Source organism: Ischnura elegans, chromosome 1, assembly GCF_921293095.1.
Source record: "Ischnura elegans chromosome 1, ioIscEleg1.1, whole genome shotgun sequence".
Classification (NCBI taxonomy): Eukaryota; Metazoa; Arthropoda; class Insecta; order Odonata; family Coenagrionidae; genus Ischnura; species Ischnura elegans.
Genome location: NC_060246.1, coordinates 63183805 through 63205112, shown reverse-complemented (window position 1 = coordinate 63205112; position 21308 = coordinate 63183805). Strand labels below are relative to the sequence as shown.

At 36.5% G+C, this 21308-nt stretch overlaps 1 protein-coding gene and 1 long non-coding RNA gene across 2 annotated transcripts; both read left to right on the top strand.

The window, feature by feature from the left end:
* Positions 1-2978: 2978 nt before the first annotated feature.
* LOC124174244 lies at positions 2979-10847 on the top strand. The gene is made up of 2 exons (XR_006868908.1): positions 2979-3380; positions 10311-10847. It is a non-coding gene; the product is annotated as an uncharacterized LOC124174244 (long non-coding RNA).
* Positions 10848-14455: 3608 nt separating this feature from the next.
* LOC124174237 lies at positions 14456-16696 on the top strand. The gene is made up of 2 exons (XM_046553333.1): positions 14456-14749; positions 16266-16696. Exons 1-2 carry the CDS (start codon positions 14744-14746, stop codon positions 16608-16610), a joined length of 351 nt encoding a protein of 116 aa, XP_046409289.1. The 5' UTR covers positions 14456-14743; the 3' UTR covers positions 16611-16696.
* Positions 16697-21308: the final 4612 nt, after the last annotated feature.

The following is a 21308-nucleotide window of genomic DNA, read 5'->3' as shown; positions in this document are numbered from 1 at the left end:
ATATCCCCATGGTAATTATTGGGTGAACCAGGAATTCAATATCCTTTACAATAATCCATAAATGTGCCTCTATTGGTACTATTCAATCGTAAACCATTGGTTGCATTTTAGAGAAGCATTTTTCTAAATCAAAACTTCTGTGTTATTTTTCGCTTTATTTTTCTCCCTTAATTTTTTTAGTTTACCATGGGCAGCCTTAACTGTGGCTCTTTTTTTTCTTGTTACCCTAAGGCTAGGTCCAAGGGTGACAATCTAAAATATATTCTTTCATATCAAAGTTTACATTTATAGAGTTTGGAAGTATGGAGAACTCTTTTAAGTACTTCACGGCTACCTGAAACGTTATTTAATACTATTTTACCTTTATTTCATCATGATTCGATAAACTATATAAAGAAAAAATGTATTTGCTCTCCATTTTTCACAAATAATTCTAAATATCGAGAAGAGGGTAAAGAGAAATTTAACCGCCAAGAGTGTCTCTCTTTTGGTAGTTTCTGAAGATGGAAAACAAGTTATACCTTCACGTGGTAGATAAAATTTGAAAAATCTACATTTTTTCCTACCTAGATAAGTACCTCATGATTTATTTTAATTTTAGAGCTGCAAGCCATTTTTTAGACGTTGTACAAACATTTTTCAGTTATTTGATGTTTCATCTCATAAAGACCCGATTTTGCTGATCATCTAGGAAAAAAAGGAAAGGCATTGTGAATAGCAACATCTTAATTAGATTTTTAACACCGTGATCATTGTCAGTTTTAATTACACATTGATAACAAAGGAATATGGGATTTAGCTGGAATATCGGCCTTTTGAGCAGCAAAATATCGCAAGATACATCGATGCACAAAAGAACTAAGGTTACTTTTAAATCTCGCGAGACAGAAGAATCAGTTTGATGAATAGCCGATTAGTTCCTTTGCTTGAGTATTTAATTTTGTTCGGCGTATGGTCCTGCGCCAATTTTTGTAAATATTATTTAATATCGCGCAACACATGGATTTTAATTCTCACTTGAAAAAAATTACGATTTTCAAAATCTTTTTCTTCTTGGGCGTGAATTGAAAAAACCAAATTATAATTTAATTACTTCAGATGATACACAATTTCTACGACTAATTCCTCGGTAAGATTTTTAAGTAAGTAATAAGTCGTTATATTTCCATATGAATTCTTTCCGAATCTAACATATTCATAATGTGTCACGGTCCTCCAATTCAAAACTGTCACCAGCCATTTTTATTGCTAACATAATTCCAGCACGAGGTTCCAGAAGCAATTAAACCCTCTAGTCCCTACGTATTCTGTCTGAATTTGCATTATTACCACATCCCAATGAAAATTTCCTTTAACGTATGCACTTGCTGATGTCACATCGGTATTCTCTCGATTAAACCTGAGCTTCCGGACCACATTCTTCGAAGTACAATGTCATACCCGTGTAAGAGGGCATATGTTATCATAATTGGAACGCATCACTCAACTGGTAAAGATAGAATTATTTTTTAAATCCTATTTTGCAGATTCTTGTGAATTAATTTTTTTCGGTAGCAACCTCACGAATTATATGCCTGTCATAGGCGAGAAGAGACGCATAACTGTCGTAACTAATTCAAGCCATTATCACTGTTAGCATTATAAATATACTAAATTATAAACCAAAGCTAGAATTTCAAACCCAAGAACGTATAAACACATTTAGATTCGACAGATATAACAGGGATTAACATCAAAGCGAAAGAAAAGAAAGGAATATCAAACATAATTTAAGCAGCAAATCGTTTACCCTCCGCAATCTACCTACGTTACAACACCTAACAGGAAGTACTCCCTATCTTTTTCCTTGACAGAGGCTCAAAAACAGTTGATGCCTGAGTAGAGCGTTAATGCAAACATTTCGAAAAAATCCAACAAAAAATACTCCTTAGGAACGCCGTGCACAACACATTTCTATTCAAATAAACGCTACCTCGAAGCTGTCTTGATGTACCCAAGTTTTTGGTATCATGGTACATCTTCCACGCTTGTATAATGAACGACGATAGTTCCTCAGGACTTTCAATTTGCTTCTTCAGGCGGAAGTGTCTTGACATCTTGAGAAAGTATCGTCTCCTATTCGAAAACGCGGAAGATATGTACTAAAACCAGCCTACTTCTATACGGTTTCTGCTGGCTTTTTTCACTTATGCACTCCTCAACAATAATATCGAATGTATTTCTAAACCGTCCCTTAATTCAGCGTCCGCTTCTACGCACTGTAACCGGGATATCACTATGGAAGTACGACCGAGTCCGAATCCTCCTACACGTATCTCGGTATCGGCGCATCCTCGGGAAGGGTTCAACGACGCCCAGGCCTGCCGATCGGGCCACTGGCCGACTCTCCGACTTTCCTCCAGCTCTCACGTATCCTCTCTCGCGGATCCACGGGCGTTCGCAGGTGCTGGAGGAAGCACCTCCGTCTCCTCCGGTTTCCTCGTACGACTGTGCCCTCTACCCTCGCGGGCACCGCTACGTGAAAAGACAAAAGACGTGCGCGCGCACGGAGATCGATGTATCCAACCTCGTCCAATCAGATCCCTTTCGGCGGGCCACCAATCTCCTCATTCTCGCCTCCGCGGCTGAGCGCGGGTCGCGTAAACACGCGTGATTCGTTTCGTCCCATCGTTTCCACTCCCCCGCGGCCCCTGCACACTCGAAACATACGTCACGGAGTCACGATTCGCTCAATCGACACGCCTCGCTGAGGGAAAAGGAGGAAAAAAAGTGAATGAAGAGAAGCGGACAACAAGAACGCTCGCGACGGCTTGGCAAAACATGACACGAGCGCCACGCGCGCCACGGTGGGATGCAAAGGGAAAGAGGGTAGGAGAAACAAAAATTGGAATCGGGAGGGGAGGGTTTTGGGGGGTGGGGAAGGAGGAAAGGATTTTGATGGGTGGGGGAGTTCCTTGGGAAACACTCCCAATCCCCACTCTAGTCTTCTGACCTTCCCCTCGGTATTGCCCACAGCAGAAGGTGCAGTGGGGAGGATATAAGACTCTTCGGTGGTAGGGGAGTTTTCTCCCTCGTGGGCACGCGGGTTTGCTTCGTCCGTTCAGTCGCAATCCTGACCTCGTACCGGCGAGACGGCAAGCAGACTGGAATCGCAGAGCGCAACGGTGGCGTCGGCACGAGATCAGCCCGCGGACGAGGCGGCTTCCGGCGGGAGCAGGCAGTCGTGGGCGGCCGGAGCAGGAGCGGCGGGCGTGAAGCAGGAGGATCGGTCGGTGATGGAGGAGTCGTCGCAGCAGCCCGAGGACCTGTCGGTGGGCGGCGGGCGGGATCGCCTGCTCGAGGGCCACCACACACCGGCAACAGCCGAGGATGTCCAGCAGGTGCCCCACTTGAATCGTCCCCTTATATCTCCTTCCTCAGTGTGTTCCCGATCCCATGCAGATTCCCATGCCCATTGAGGTTTTAACTTAGACATCCCGCCGAACGTTTGGACTGCTTATTTTGCTTTTAGTGCAAAGCTGTCGGTATCAGATTCAGTGATTAGCGGCTAATTTTCACCGTTATTTTTAATGAGGAAGATCGAGGAATTATTCAAATTTGAGATAAAACATTTTTAGTGCTAGGGATACCAGTACACTTCTCATAGATTTTAATTATATTTAAAACTATGTGTAGTGCACTGGTATTCTTGACAATAATTTATATTTTATACTTGATAATGATACATATCAGTGCACAGTAATGACACCAGTATACTTCACATAGTTTTTAATAACATTAAAAGCTATTTCAAGTGCCATGGTATTTCTAACAATTATAGATATTGTATTCATCTACATATTGTTTACATTGCCAGGTAGGTTCAAGTAATTTTTAGTATATTTAGCGGGCGATTACCAGAATCGTTTAGTTATGGAAGAGCAAAACTTCTACGAAGTGAAGCCTTGAAGTGCTGTTAATTTTATTGCTCGGGTATCTTTTGACTTACTGTCACCTAAAATATTTTGCCTCAGAAGGTGGAATGAGACGCATTTTTCAATCCTTATTTGCATATTGTGCAAAGTTATCCTTCTCGAATTCAACGATGCGCTTTGTTTTCTGGTCTGGAATTGTTGAGGAAGGTCTAGAAATCACCTTCTCTTGTGACGGATAATTTTTTTGAGTACACCGAAAATATCACTCTAGTTTGTGTTAAGACTATGCTATCGAATATTAATCACCTATAGGGCGAAGAATTTACAGACTTTTGAAGTCATTTTCATTTTTCTATGGATGCAAAATAATCCTAATCGAATTCAGAGATACATTCATGTTCATGGTCTTTGAAATTGATGAGAATAGTAGAGAATTAATCAGAATTCGAGTTTGATGAATTTATAATAAAGAGAATCCAAGGAAATAGCACATCGAGATTTTTGAGACTAATATGTGTCTTGTTACTATATCATCTAAAATGTTTTACGTCATAGGACGGAAAACTTTCAGCCTTTTGCATTTCTTCCCGTTTCACATTTGGTACAAAGGTATCGTCTTATTAATAAGTGACATGATGTTGTTCTAAGTCCGTCAAGGAAGGTATGAATATCGTAGAAGTTTGAACTCGACAAGTTGCTACAGTAAAGGACCCCTCGAATATCACTAAAGTGATTCTGGGAACTGTCATTTAATATTTTTCGCCAAACAGGACGGAAAAATCTTAGTCGTCGAAGAGATTGTGATTAGGCATTATCAACTCTAAATCCCGCCTCATACTGAATAGATTTAAATTTGCAATAATTAAAGGAATGTGTTATTATTATTCCCTAGAATTTTAACTTTTGAAGACATTCATTGCTTCACTTAGTTTAAAAAATTGTAATTTGTCAATCGGGTATGGGAATTCATAAAAAAAATTACCTCAGTCTAGAAATTAATATTCCACGGACTTGAATTTTCCTGCTGTGAAAATTAACAGAGAGACAGTTTACAATTACTTGAAAAAGCGAAGAGCAGCGAGGCTAGGACCACGTGGTAAATATACGATGGGCATGTTTGTAGGGAATCTCTATTCAAGCTCTACACTTGAAGTATTTCTATTATTCATGTGCTATGTAAATTAATACATTGATTCTAATGGCATTGGAGATACATATTTAAATATTTCATGAATTTTGATAAGTTCTTTCGGTGCTAATTAGATGAAATATTCAGAAAAGCTATTTTTTGCTCAGTTGGGGAAAACTTTACTCAATTTTGATATTTGAGGACCCAAGGAAGCTTTCATCCATTATGTGCCGAATTTTATTAATCCTGTATTAGTTTAATTTTGTGCATTTTTAAAAAGATTTTGCTAACAATACTGACGAAACATGGCATAATAGAGATCAGTTGGAAATTATTCCCTTCACATTATGTAAAATATTTGTTGATGATTAGAGTATTTCACTCTATTGATTAGGCTAATAACTTCTAGACCCTGTATTTCGTAACAATAACTTATTTTAAGTTGTTTTTGCTCTAAGTTTCCCGGTTATAAATTTGGAGATAAAATTGACCGCATATAATATTTACTAATTTAGCTTACAAATTTTTTAATAACATTTTTTTAAAGTTATGTGAAATAAACTTGGCTCTTCATGAAACATCAGACTATTATGCGAAGTTTGAAAATTCCGAAGAGGAAAAATCATTTCTCTTTATCCGAACTTGGATCTCCCAAATTTGCACAAGGTACTCCAAAAATAATTAGAAATATACAAGAATCATTATCCAATTATAAGCATTTTAAGGTTTCAGTTTATTGATGAAGAGAAAAGCATCAGGAGATTCATTTGTGGAAATAAACCGAGACATATCCATCCTATTCCAAAAACGTACGATGAAAACTGTTGTTAAAGATGATGTTAGCATTTAAACTATGTTATATTCTTTGTGGCTATATATTCCAGACTATAAATGGCAAGATTTACATGGCTCGATGAAATATCTGAATGCTAAATACTATTTGTAACTTCCACTACATTAACGTCGTGAGCATCAACATTTCCAAATATAAAAATTTATAATGACCAACTTTGCGTCAGGTATTCACCAACGGAATCATGAAATATTCAGAGAGGAGATTGGTTTACTGTGCCTATCACGGAACAAAGGCGCTGGGGTGAGGTGAAGGAACATTGATGAGATACCCGAAGTTGTCGGTGATTTGACAAAAGTGAGGAAGGCGGGAGACACGAGTTGCGGAATTGTGTGCCCGGTAGAGAAAAGTGGGAAAGGAAAATGTTTTTGTTTATGGTCTCAGTGAAAATATCCAATTTTTCACAATAATCCATTCCGGTCGCAGGTAATACAACATGAAAGCTGCTCCACTGCCTTTCTCATATCATTTGCTCCTTTCCGAGAGAGATTCTGACTGTGCAAGATTACCACAATATCTTCCAATGAATTCTGCACTTTCCGCTTTGACTCATGTAAATCGTAAAAATGAACACCATAGTTGAATCTATTCATCCCAGACTGAAAAATTGGCTCTGATTTTTTTAGCGATAAAATATATTCTTTTTAAGGTTATTTCGGTGGTAACATTGCGTTGGGAAGGATAGTTGCCAGGTTACGTTCGTGGACACTTTGTCTGCAAAACTAAGTTTTATCTTTCCTTTTTTTCTGTTAATTTGCCTGTTCCAAGCATACTTTCACCCTGTGATCTCCGTTTCTCCTTTGATATCATGACAATTGACTTGGATTATCGCACCGAGAAGTCTTTTCATACTTACCTTGATTAAACCGAAGTTGGCTGCGACGGAATATTGTAAAATTATTGAGAGGGAACAAGCGATAGATGTACTTCTACTTCAGTTACATTTAAGGCATTTGATCTAGCTACACACTAAAAATTTATCAATTTGTCTAAATCAAAATTCAATCCTAATTCCCCTACACCCACAAATTAATAGCTTTTAAACGACTAGCGCAGACAAGTATCTCGAAAAGTACAGCATGCATAATGAGCGAATAATCTTTTTTTGTATTCCTAAAGGTATCAAAGAATATAAGAGTCGTTTATTTTGTTTCTATTTTATCATAGTGCAATAATCACTACCATCTATTACAGTAAATTTGAGCCTTTGTAAAAATATGCTTTTTGTAATTTAAGGTATTTGTTGGATAGGTTTTACTTCCATTAGGTCTCATTTTTCACAGAACTCTTTGCTTATTCCAGCGCTCATATCGAAAAACATATTTGAAATCTTCCTTCTTCCTCTCCAATTGCGGCGGTAAAATTTATTCAGCAATGGCAGCATCTCATAGCATTCTACATTGACCAGTTTTTGAACAAAGTAAACGGATATGATTTTGTGAATGGATTTGAAAACGTTCAACCATCCATGACTATGTTTTTCCTGCGGAGTACAATATTGTAAATTCTACGCTTATGCATTACTATTAATGCTAACAAAAAATTCTCCTCAAAGTGTACATGAAATAGTTACATTCCACCATATCCGATTTCATATTAAAAACCATATCATAATATTAGTGACGAATGTTGCCTCAAGGATATGCTAATTGGCGATAAACGAAAAAGCTTGGTGTGTTACTTATGATACAACTGTATCTAATACTACTCATCGTTTCTGACTTATTTCTTTAGTAAATTTGTTGCTTAATTTTCATTTATTGAGTCGAAATCGCATTAAAAATTAGAGAGCAGAATAGTAAGTTCTTCTTGATTACGTTCCAGTTTAGAATTAAATTAATTTTTCAAAGGCAATGGAACATTAAAATGCAATGAATGGAAATAAATGCAAGTGAATATCATTAAATTATCGCGGATGTTTGTCTTTGTACTGACCATCTTCTGATGTGTCTAACTCAATTACAACTGAAGAATATATACAAAGGAAATAATAAAATAAATCTTGTTATTCAGCTATTTTTGAATGAATTAAAATTTTTGGAAGCGCATTTCCATTTTTTTGGTATCTAATTTTAAATTAAGAACAATTCTTAGTGAATTTCGTAGGTAAAAGGTTTCAACAATATAATAAACAAATCAGCACCCGGTGGACTTTAAATCAATGAAGAGCTGAAATATGAACTAGAATTCAATGTTTATCAAAACGTTATTACTTTTACAGTTAAAAACGCAGGTTATCTACACTTTTAGGGAAAATAATGAAACATTAAAACCTTGTCATACAACCAGATAAAATTAATAGATTAATAAAATATATGCTTTAAAATAACTTTACTGTTAGACGATGGTTTTCGACGTATTTTCGGCAAATATTTTACACATTTATTTCATTACTGAGGGTTAGGATAGGGACATCTGGATCTCTGGTTTCTAACTATGGAGACATTTCCTAAAATGTGTACTAAACATTCTTACTTCTGAGATATTTAAATATTTTCCGAAGTTACTGGGAGAAAAAGGTTGACTGACTGCTATATTTTAAAACATCATCACCATTGACAGGCTATTAATTCTCAAAAACATTCACACAGCCTTTTTCAATCTGTGGGTAGCCCAATTCTTTATTCCTTAATGAGACGTTAGTTTAAAATATTCTCAGAGCTTTTGGTCTAAAGGAGCAAATGGTGGGCCCAAAAAGTATGGCACTTTCCATTTTTTTGCTTCACTTAAATTATAAAAGTGGCATTTTGAATTAAAAAAGCTTTACTTGAATATACAAGCGTATTAGCTTTTTTCGGCAGGAGGCAGCACGTAAGTGGCTTTTTGCGTTCGGTGGGAGTTCCTGCGAAGCTACTACTAGTGCCCGACCGATCATGCCGCAATTAGAATCATCGTTTAAATTTCTATATTTTTCAATGGGAATTTCCATTAAAATTTAAAATAGCGATTAATCAAAAAAGCGATCATTCAAAAGCCATGCTGACGAATGCGTACGTTAGACTCGACACAATATATATGTTCAGTTCCTGCTCAGAAGAACTATCAATCTCTACTTTAAATTTTGATAAGAAAGAAAAAGTATTAAGGCGCCCACTCATATCCATACTTTGAACTAAAATGCTAAGGAATTTTCTATATTGGTCGAATAAAATTTATTTTACTTGATTGAATTCCCAAGTTAAATGTTTATCTGGAAAAAAAGAAAGCATAATGACCACCATTCATCGGTACCAACTGAAACGAGTTTAAACGTAAAATGATGAAGCGCTTGACAAATAAACCATAAGAAGCCATAGAACCCATTCTATGATAAGCACGATGGAAAAACATTTAATGATACAAATTAAATACGGATTTGTCGTGGTTCCTTTCTCGTTATCACTTTTTAGTTCATACTAATGACAATATTTTGGCGCACTTACAAAATCGTACCCGCGCCGAATCTCGAGAAAAGTTTATACATTCTGTTCGCCGGGAAAATGTAAAATTTTACATATTGGATGATGTGATGAATGCTCAGCTTTTATTTATAAATAATATCATTATTTACTATTCGATGCGGAAATCTGAAATATTAATTTTTAAATGGTGTGGGTAAGAAAGCTTCATTCGTATGCCCAGCGTACCGCGGTAAAAACAGGATTCATATCTTCGCAAGAAAGAAAATGAATTTCATTATTTAGTGATTCAGTTCTCTGCTATAGCGAGTAATATGTGAAATATAAATTCAGTCGTCGGGATTTTGTCATTCTAAGAATAAGTAAAAATGATCTACTGAACTTAAACTTTTGAATGAGATTATATTACATCCACGAAAATATTTTAATAGCCTAAGGAATAATTAATAACAACTGCTTCCGGAAATTATCGATCGGTAGATGTTATTACTTTGATGTTTATTCCCAGTGCATGCTCTTTATAGGAAAGACTTAGGGATATCCGACGCTCTTTTAATGGATCCTTATATGAAATTATAATTTTTTAATTGGAAATTTCGAGCCACGCGAAATATAACAAGTTGTTAATATTAAAACAAGTACTTTTATCAACCGTCGGCAGAATTCGGATCAATAATCCACATTATTACTCTATTCGTAAAAATGAATTAGAACAGATGACATGTATTTTTAGATGATGCATATTTTAAACATACTTCATGTTAAATTTAGTCCTGATCATTCGGGATTACTTGGGAAAAAATGGTGACTGATGAAATATAGCGCAATAATGCTGTTATTTTGGGAAAACGGATGGGGATGAAATTTGTAGGAGAATGATCATGGTCTTATATGTTGTATAATTTCCAATTCTAAGACCTGATAGACTCAAATAATTTATTCGCGTTATCACCTTTTTCTTAGTCTTCGATCTTCAACATTTCAAGCGGTTCACAGACTTTGTTCTTCATCCGCAGGCGAGCGGGCGTCTATCTCCGTCGGGAAACAACAACAACAACAACTTCGTGTGTGGCAATTGGACTTTGAAGGTGTGTATTTCGGAGAGGGATGGCGGATGAGGTGAGAACCACAGAGGGGACACATCATTTAAGTAAGGCCAACAGGTTTCACTACACTTGGAGGTACAAAGAGGTAAAGAGGCAAAAAGGCAGGAAGGTACCCTTTCGGAGGGAGGAAGTGTTTTGTTTTTTTACCCCTTTCTTAGGCAACCCACGCGTGCTCCTTGGCTGCCATCTGGCATCGGAGATCCCTCGAAGACTCAACAGCCTCGCAGTCACTGGCCCACCAAATGCCCACGCTGAAGGTTCCTCCAGTGCCGGAGATTTCCTGACGACCAGGCCGCTGCGTCACCACTGGCTTCGTCATCACAACGCTGCACCCCTGCAACAATCCTAAATCCTGTATATAGTCATAAAAATTATTGTACCAATTCATTATATATCTCAGTATGCACAAAAAAGCTTTCAGTAAAAAACTAAATGCATAAAAAACTATAAGTTTGCATACCAATGCACTTCTTTCGTTTGTCCATTGTCGCTATAAATAATAGATAGCATTATTCGAGGAATAAATCTTCCAATAGTCGGCACATATGTGTACATATTTGACATTATTTCATTGAAACTAATATTTAGGTTTAACGTTTGACTGAGCAAAATATTAAAAATAAGCGTGATTCCATGAGTAAGTATAAACTTATTCTATGATAATAGAGTAAGCATATACTTTCTATACGGTTTTTCTGATATAAAAAGGAAAAGTCCTTCGTAAAAGAGCTATATACAAAAATTATCATCGCTGGGTTTCGCTTCATTGGCTCAGTAAATTTTGGAAATAGGATTATTGGACCGACAAATACCTACCACATACTATTTAATTGACCAGTTGAAGATGAAATCTTTCGAAGATTTCACTCAATCGCAGCTCAAAATAAAGTTGTAGTTCTGTTGAATATGCGTTTCTATACGTAAATCACTTAGTCAACCTCACTAAGATTTCTATAGTTATTTTCTATATTATTATTTATACATTACTGAAATAGGATTTGTGATGTCAGGTAATTTTTAAAATTTAATTGTACAATCTTAATAGGATATATTTACTTCTCTACATGTAAATTCTTCTCTTTTCTTTTATGTATAGCGTATTATTTTCTAATAAATTATTTTATGTTTAATTTCAAATTGCATTTTTATTGCGTATTTTCACGATAAATAATTCCAATAATTGTCCGAACTTCAACGAAAATTGATCTGCGGTAATATTACATGGGAAAAAATTGAAGCCTCAACTCATTTTTAGTCACTGAAGATATAAATTTCATCATAAAATCTAAATTTTTTTTAGTAATTTAGTAAAAAATGTTTCTCACGAATTTCACGTCAATTGTCAACGCAATGTGCTTACCAAGTCTGAGAGGTTTATTTCAGTGGAAATTTATTGATTAACTATTGAGCATGTACGTTAATGCCCATTGAGGGGTACATACTTATTCCGGTGTAGAATTTGTTCCAGTAATTAGTGGATTTTGAAAATCTCTGGATACAGAAGCGGCTTTTTTTTTTAATAAATGAGCATCTCAAAATTTTTCAATACATTCGATTTTTATCTTTAGGCATATTGGGAACAAAATTATGGCGGCGGGAAATTTGATATTTTCTCGTTCAATAATTATTTATTTACAATGCAAAGCTGATATGATGATTCCATTATTTTCTTACGTGTTTCGAGAGCATTTAAAAATAAGGTCAGATATGAGTATGAAAGCGCAGGGTGGAGCTTCTGAGCAAACCAAGGGGCAAATATAACTGGCTAAAAATAACACTTATTTACTCTCAATAGTTAATTCAAGTGAACGAGGGAAAACGTTAATCGCAAATGCCTAATTAGGCATGAAATGGCGCTTGTTGCCATTCTGCATGGAGTCAATAAACGACGGAAAATGTTTTCTCGGTTCTCTATTGTTTCGTTTTCTGAGGTTAGCGTTATTATCAAAATTGAAGAAACGAATATGAATTTTTTGGTTTTACGACCTTACCTTCTTCACATCTAGAAGAGGACGGAAAGAATTGGAATAAATTACTTAGGGAAAAGAAGTTTCACGAAGCCAAAAAGGATTCAAGCAGCGAGGGTTTCCTTACTCCCTTCTTCTACCGCCCACCGAGCGGTTTGCCGCAGCATTTGTGTTATTTAATAGTTCTTATGCCCATCTGTTATACTCGAACTAACACCACCACGGCCTCACACCACAGGAGAAACTTTTTATATTAGAAAATAATTCAATGGAGGCTGGGGGATGTGTTTTCATATGAATGTTGTTAGGGGGACGTGAAGAATTTTGGAACATTTATGAAAGGATCTGGGTTGGGGCGGTATGCACAAACTCAGTCAGATGTGGTCCACTTATAAGGAGCGGTAAATATGGAAATGGGAGTTGATACTAGTGGAAGATTCAACCGATGAACAAAGAGAAGGTAGAATTTTAATGTTGCGGCAGGTAATTAATTGTACTCTGTTTTGAAGCCTCCTGGAGGTTTTAATGGAAAAAATAATTTTACGAGAATTATGGATGAGTTCTAGCATCTGGTGGTCCGAAGCCTCCTGTGTCCTATCGTAAGCACCTAAATATGGCTTTTATCATATTTTCATAGGTTAGGTCAATCATAAATCAAATTGTTCTGTCTATTCTCAGAAAATGATACTTAGTCAAGACGATTTATTTTTGGTGGATTTATTTTCTCATCAATTTCAGCCAAGCTGGGGTAGAAATAGACCTTGAAAAACACCTAGGTCAAAACAGGGTTGTTCGTTTCAGATTATCCCTATCATCCTCCCTAAACTTGCGACAAATATTTGGGCACTTAAAAATTGAAGAAGCAATATTTCTGTTGCTATCGCGTTGAAGGTAAATTCTTTCCATTTTCCGACAGTTTTGTTTCGGGATTCGGGAAAGAAAAATCACAAAGATCCCCAAGAATTGGCTCGAAGGTATGGCTATCCGAAAAGATTTGCGGCAGGAGTTTTGGTTTTTCTCGGCAATTAGTAGGAGTGGGGAGTTAAATAAAGTGTGGAGGACCTTTCTTGGGTGGTAGGAGGTGCTATATTAGCTGGGGTTAAAGTGGGAGAAAGTGAGTAATAAAACCATGAAGGGATTGGGGATAGGAATTTGGAATTGAGGGGTTGTCTGTATCAGTGGGGTAAGGATGTATATGTAAAGCCCCTTATCTCGCTGGGCGAGGTGGGAGCGAGAATGGACGAGAGACTAAAGGAAAATGAAATGAGGGAATCATGGGAAGGGGAGGGTTTTAAATGGTTTCATTCGCCGGATGGACTCCCTTCTCAAACTGAAGACGCGGAAAATTTGTTTGGAATACGAAAAGTGGCGAAAGGGATGGGTGGGAGGACAGGAACGAACACCTAGTCCGCAGAATTTAAATGAGACGAGCACAACATTAACGACCTGATGCCCTAAGTGATTTTTTTCACTAAATAGAGATATATTAGTTTAAGAATTTTATACTGCTTTTAAAAAATTAGTGATAAATATACAATTGAACGTGAGGCCAGGATTTGGTTTCCTCATCCATCTGCTCACCTATTTCGTTCCATTGACCATCACGCAACCTCCTGGTTTAATAGTTATTCAGATTGTGCACCAAGAGAGAAATTGGAGGAGATATATGGTAGTTTGGAAAATGTGTTCACTTAAGCAGTCACCTGGACCTTAAGGGTGAGTAGAATGGTAAGTGACGTCTCAGTCCAGATCTTTGCAAGCACTATTTTATATTCTTGGAAATTATGAAAGGATTAGGTAACAGAAAAATATATTATTACTTCTAAAATATTGGAATCTCATGCTGTCGATGTTTACGTAAAACCAATTGGCAGCGATCGATGGGTAAATATTTGTCATGATTAATGATTAAAGGCAAATTTTCGGAGCACAATGAAATTTTAAATATTTTATCATTTTAAACGTTTCATCCTTATTTGAATTTTTTTTCGTGCCCTCAGAAGATAAAATCGCTGAGTATTCGAAAGCTCTGATATTTTTATTCCAAATTTTCTGGTACAATAATGAGATCACGTTGGGTCGCAATTAGGTATGTTTTCGTAATATTCAGGACTCACGTAATATTCAGTGACGGAATTAATAAGAAGACAGCAAACTATTTCGAAGAAAAGGGCACTTCATAACTGCTTCATAATCGTGGATAGATAGGTCGCGTAATCATGGAAATAATCAAAATAATAGTATTTGTAAACTTGCTAGTTGTCGATAGCAACACCATAATTAAAATAAGCTCAAATGTAAAAATCGTAAAAATTTTAGTTAATTTTCAGAACATTTTTTTTTACTTAGTGTGTCTGGCTGTTAAGGACCGTCCTCATGGAGGTAATTTCATGCTGATTGAACCTTTCATTTTGATTTAATTAGCCCTCTTTATCTCATGAATTTATAACATTGATATTGTGACTTTATCTTGTGTTTACACTGCGCGAGAGGGAAGGCTTTTGGGAAACATTTTTGAAATCTTTTGTTTTAAACTGTTGCTATCTCGGACGGTAACAGCCATGTCCCAAAAAATACGTTTTTGACTCGGGGAAATTCTTCCAGTCATTATATAAATAAGTTCAGTAAATATACAATTTTATGCACTCTAGTGACCGAGTAAACGGAATGGAATGTTTCAATTAAAAGTTTCTAAAACGTTTAAGAGTCCCACGCGATAGGTAAGAAAAAGGAGGGTTGGAGCAGGAGGGTAAGCGATTCGCAAGGGGATCTGAGGAAGCAAGTTTTTCCAGCCGCGAGATTAAATCAAAATTAATACAAGCCAATTACAAAAATCCTAATGCTGTTCTCACCATTCCGTCAAGCGTGAAAGTCTAATGTGAACATAGACATTTCCCCAAGTGGCGTTTTCACAGTTAGAAGCATAATTTTAAAACTTAATACGTGCACTCAATAATTAAATTGAAAATATATTTTTTAAGAGAAGCAGGTTTTTAAAGTATGTTTGATTAGACCTAGAAATTGTATCTGAATATTAAATAATTAAAAAAATTCCCCAGTTTGGAAATATTCAAAACATACCTACTTAATGCTGTGGAGACACATGGAAATGTGAGCATTTAATTCATATGTAGCTCTCGAACAATTATTTTTACCGGCCACGTCACAGTTACACAGATGTATTTTGTAGCACTTATCACTGAAACGATGTATTTTATTTGGACAAAAATTAATTTAACAGAGCTAGTATTAGAAAATTTTTTCGAGAATAATTGAACATTTTGTTGTTAATAAATATCAGGAGTATGATTGCAGGATCTCATTTGGTTCTGACGCAAAAGATATTGTTTTTACCTTAACGTCTTACTAGATTATTTAAAATAGGCTTAAATAATGTCTTTTAAATGACGTTCAACCACTGATTTCTATCAAGAGAGGACGTCTTTTGATAAATGCAATCATAAAACCTAAACACAAATCACAGAATACAAAATTTACGCTCACTTTTCTGTGGATCTATCATAGTTTCCATCTACTATAAAAACCATTAGTAGCTATTGAATTAAAGTACCCTGGGAGTTCGACGACTTCACCAAGAATATGAATGATAATTCGGTTGTATTATTGATGTTTCATGCGCCGGTCAGCACTGGCAAAATCCTAAATACGCGCTATAACTAAAAACGTCATGATGCTACTCCCGCTCTCCTCGTCATGGCACCACTCCGAAAAGTCTTGAGCATACAAAAAGAGCACTTCATAATTCCTCACGTGGTCCATATAAAATAGATTTCATTCCAAATAAATTGGAGGGATTGTAACTCTCAAAGAGAACCGAGAATATATCGATCCTCAAATATAAATTACATTTTGATAACTTTTCCATGGATTTCTGCAGGTGGCCAAGAGTGAAATTTGCTCAGATGAGGATTGTACCGGTGCAGAAGGCTTCCAGTACTTCCTGTGTCAATGGTTGGAAGGATCTCCCGTGGCAGTGGGTTCCGGACTCGTGGGTGCATACATCCTATCAGGGGTCCTCAAGCTAACTGCAGCTGCCCTTTGGCCCCTTACACTGTTAGCATCTGGTATTGTTGTTTTTGTGCCGTTCATCACCGAACATGATGGAACGATAAATCTTTCAAGGCTGTCCGAAGCCTTAACTGAACATTTTACAACCTTCAAAGGGTACGCCCGTCAATGGCTGATGAACATGGGAAGCAATGGAACAGCTTTTCCGTTTTGAATTCCAGGATATATGTTACAAATACAAAAGTTTCCTTTTTGGGAAATGCTGTGTCAAATAAAAGAAATAAAGTTCAATACCATCAATTCCTCAGTAAAATAATATCTTTGAGTAAACTCTTCCTAATCTCCATTGGGGAGTATATTATTATAGTATGACACTGAAATTATGAAAAATACTTTACAAATGACTCTCATTTTCACTCTTTCCTTTTCTGCTGCGCAGATTGATTACAACTGAATTTTTCATCACTAGCATAACACCTAAAAATCTTCCCATCTTTGCTAAGCATGATTGGGGCTTTTAGAGCTGGTTTAAAAAAAATTAAATGAAAGGAGTCACAAGTTGTATGATATAAATAAATATTTCGTCCCCTAAATGATCCTTCCCATGAAGCCTTCTTCAACCATTGCTTTAAGGTGTCGCCTATAGCCTTCCTCCCCCCTCATATTCCACCCTCCATACCTTTCTCGCCTACATACGGCTACTTAAGGGTTGGGATGCCCGTGGGCTTAATGTTGACCCCTTCTCTTGACCCGCTTTTCCCCTTTCTCTAACTTAATCAAACTTTTCCTTCATCCCTTCCCACCTCGGTACTTCTCAGGGAGTTAAGGAAGATATTTGGATCGGAAGCTACACCGTATACGATTCTGAGTGGCCCCTTTTGATTTGTGATCTGTTTTTCGCCTTCATAGCAAGTGAGAATTTTGATTATGTTTTACACACATCATGTTTTCGACGATTGGAATGTATTTTAACACAAATAAATAAATAAAAATACATTTGATGATATATTTTGCGTATTCGCCAAAGAACTAACCATCAGTTTACTCCTTTCAATCCATCACTGTGCGATCACCATGTGTTACATTTGTGATCTGCAGGTAGCCTATAACCAAGGATAATATTAAGCAAATGTAACATTCAGTATCAGAGTCAGACTTTAAGTTCTCGTAAAAGGTTGCCGCAGTTTTTTAACTGAAAAATTGTTACCCGTGGTAGACATAATTTGAAACCAAATATATTTCTGCTCCGAAAATAGCAAAAAAAAACTTTCTGAAAAGAATTATGAAGTGAGAAAAATAAAATTTGCAGCCTTTCACTGAGCCATTTTTATGGCATTTAATGTTTTTAATCCAGGGATGCTAGCGGGGGAAGAAGCTTGGTAGTGTTTTGCCTGGCAATTAAATTTTAGGATGGGCTGGTAAACCTATATTTGCAGTGGTCGCAAAAAGAAGTGATATTCATGATCAATTACTAATCAGTAAATAATGGTAACGACCATCTTGTGATACAAATAGCAGCCCCAAAAACGGTTTAGAGAGATGGAGATGCATCATCTGCTTTGTGATTAGGTTTAGGGTGGAAGTCATTAAACATCAGGAGGGGGTGAGAACAGAGTATCTGTGTTAATAGTTAATTTTTGCATAAAAAATCATATGTCAACTGCGAAATGATCACCTACATATTCAATGAAGGACCAACTGGTTAATCCAGGTTTACATGGAAAATAATTCGAATTTCCCTAGACTGTCTTTCTTCCCACATTGAACAGGCCTCTTTGATTTTAAATAAGGCCTTTCTCTCCATTTATGAACCTTATTCTCTTCCTGCCCTTCCTTATTTAGATACCTAAAACCCTCCCTCTATCCACGTCAGTGTCCTCATCCCACTCCATACTCACTCCACGAAAACCCTCTGTCACCACCTTACCCCGCCAAAAATTTCCTCTCCTCATTCACAATATCTAGCACTTCCTTGTTTCTTTTTACTTTCCACCTATCTCCTCCATACCCACAGCTAAGGATAATGTGATTTGAGCTTTATTTTCTCCACAACCACGTTCCTTGTACCACTGCTTTTGACACAAATTATTACCATTGTGAATTGAGATGCATTTCAAGTTGTATTAAGAATTGTCATACACAAGGGGTAGTCATTCATGATATGTATAGTAAGACCCATTTTTACTGAAGTCATTAAACACCTTACAGAACATATGATTGTCCTGAAAAGATAAGCAGATATTTTTCCCCTCTAAAGTAAAAAGAAATTTTGGTTCCTTCCTCCAGAAGACTATCACCTATTTTATTCAGCTGTGTAGCATGTATTCATAAGCTTTTTGTGAAACTATGTGAATTCTGATCTTACTATTTAGCTTTAATTGGTTAAAACTTTTAAGACTTGATGGTATTCCTTCTAAATCAATACAACTGATATTATTTATTGCAGATGAGAGTACAATAACATTGATTTCATTCCAAATAACTCTGGGATGTGAAAAATTTAGTAAATGGACATTACCTTAGACTATAACTGATACAGGAGTGTATACATTTGGAAATGTCCCATTACTGAAGTATTTTTTAAATTAATTAAATTGGTACATATAATCATGAATGAATAAGGGTCATCAAATTGGTTCATCGGCCTCATCAGAACAGTGGAAATTCGTGGCAGAGTGGATGCAACCACAGTAGATCGATTTAACAAAATAATTGAAAATTTGTAAAAATTTTGGCTTCGAATAAATATCTAGATTAATTGCTGACAGGCCCACGAGAAAAATCTCTGAAAAAAGATCTTGGAAATAATCACTCTCAGATACTCAATAGGTACAGAAAGGTTGAAGGGTGTACATCAAATGGTATTATCCAATGATTAAAATATCCATGTATTGTTGGGAAACACAGAATGGATGTACAAAATGACACCCACTGCATACCTTTTCCCTGAAGACAATGAAGAACCCAAAATGGGAAATAAATCCTGAGAACTTTGGCTCTTAATCTGTTAGCACAGTCTTCCTCCCTGACAATGGAGGAAGTCGGAGAACTGATGAGGAGGCCCTCATGGTGTTTGTCAAGCCATTGCAGATGGACAGACTTGTGCACTGATAAAAAGAAAGCCATTTAAAAATATGTCAGAGCATGGATCAAAACATGAAATATCTGAAAAATGGTGAGGGCAGGGAAATAGTTAGAAAATAAGTATTCCTCATGGAATTGAAAGGGAGAAAATAAACTCTAGGGTTGAATGAGGCCAGATAAAAAATAAGATGGGAGTTCTTCAGAGATGGTTACATAGGAATTTGTTTAGAGGTATCTTGTGCATTGCATAGGATACTGGAGCAGAAGGGATTAGGGTTAATGAAGGTCAAGCTGTAGGATTTCAGAAATGAAAATAGAAGTGCACTTCCCTAAGGAAGATTAAGTAAGTTCCTATTTTTTTTGGTATGCAATATGCACTCTAAAGTGCTATGACTTAAAATAGCCACAGGGAATGTTATTGGTGCCATGAGTTGCATCCAAACACTCCAATCACTACTCTGCTCTGATTATCGATGTGCTATTTATTACATAGTCCATTTAAATCCATCGTATCAAGCCAACTGCCAGATGAAATGTTTAGAGGTCCAAGAGATTGTACAGTGAAAGGTGCATGATTTTTCTAATCAAGGGCTTCAATGATTTTTTGATAGACAGCTGGAACCAATAATTTTTATTAAGTGGAAGTGTAGGAAATGCTAAACATTAAGGATACTGACGAAGTAAGAAAAGTAAGCCAAACTTAATGGAAGGGAGGAATGGAAAAGCAGCTTCAAGACAGGTTGATTCACTATGTGACACAGACAAGTCACTCCATTTTCATTAAAAAAGGACACAGGGCCAGGACAATTTGTTTATAATTTGGGACAAGAATAGTTGAATGTCAACAGGTCCTGAGGAGGTTCAGAATAGGCAGAAAGAATAAGCGTAAGATATGTATAACAGTAAAAAAAGGCCAGAGAGGTCGAACTTAGAGGAAGGACTGATTTGTGATTGGATCAAAATGCTCAAGCAGCATTATTTATGGTGAAGTTTGTCATGCTCCTGATCTCTCTTATTTTTTTCAAAAGAAGTTGAATATTCCAGTGGTATCTCCCCATGTCCTCTAATCTCATTTGTACTCATCTACACCCATTATGATGTTGACTCCAAGTATTTGTGTAGATGGCTCCTTATGCAAAATTGAACTGTATTCTTTCCTCAATTATTTTTTGTTTCGAATCTATATTCCACAATTTCATTCCCAAAGAATCACTAGATTTTTCCCACCAAGTGCTTCCATGATAAAGTGGTAAATAACACCTTCTTCCTATTTTGAATGAGTGCTAGTCAGGACTGATAATAACCTTCATCTCCACAACTCACACAGCCTTAACACATTTTTCTTACTTTTGCTATATTTGCTTTTTTTCCGTTATAATATTTTTGGTAACTGACCATCATCATTTTCCCAAATTCCTATACTCCTTCTCATCTTCACTGTGGTTGAACCCATGAGGCATATGGCTGTACTTGTCTCTCCCACTATGAAGCAGTTGGGAAATGCCTGGTAAGTATGTCAGGTGTGGCTTCAACAGGAAGTACATTCAAAGGCCCCTTATTTGCAGTCTATGTAAGTAGCTGTGACACTCAATGCTTTTCATTGCCTGATGTGACTTGAAACAGTTGGAGCAATAATAGAAGACAGAATCATTCACTATCTGCAGATTTCGGCAAAAGCTGGAATCTATGTGATGACAAAACTTATATATATGGTCCACAGGTTATCAAACACCTGTAAAAATATCCTCATGAGCATCAAAAATTCTTTTACATTACTCATCATGTAAACCAGCTGCATGAGGATGACGTATATCTGAAACAGAGCCTC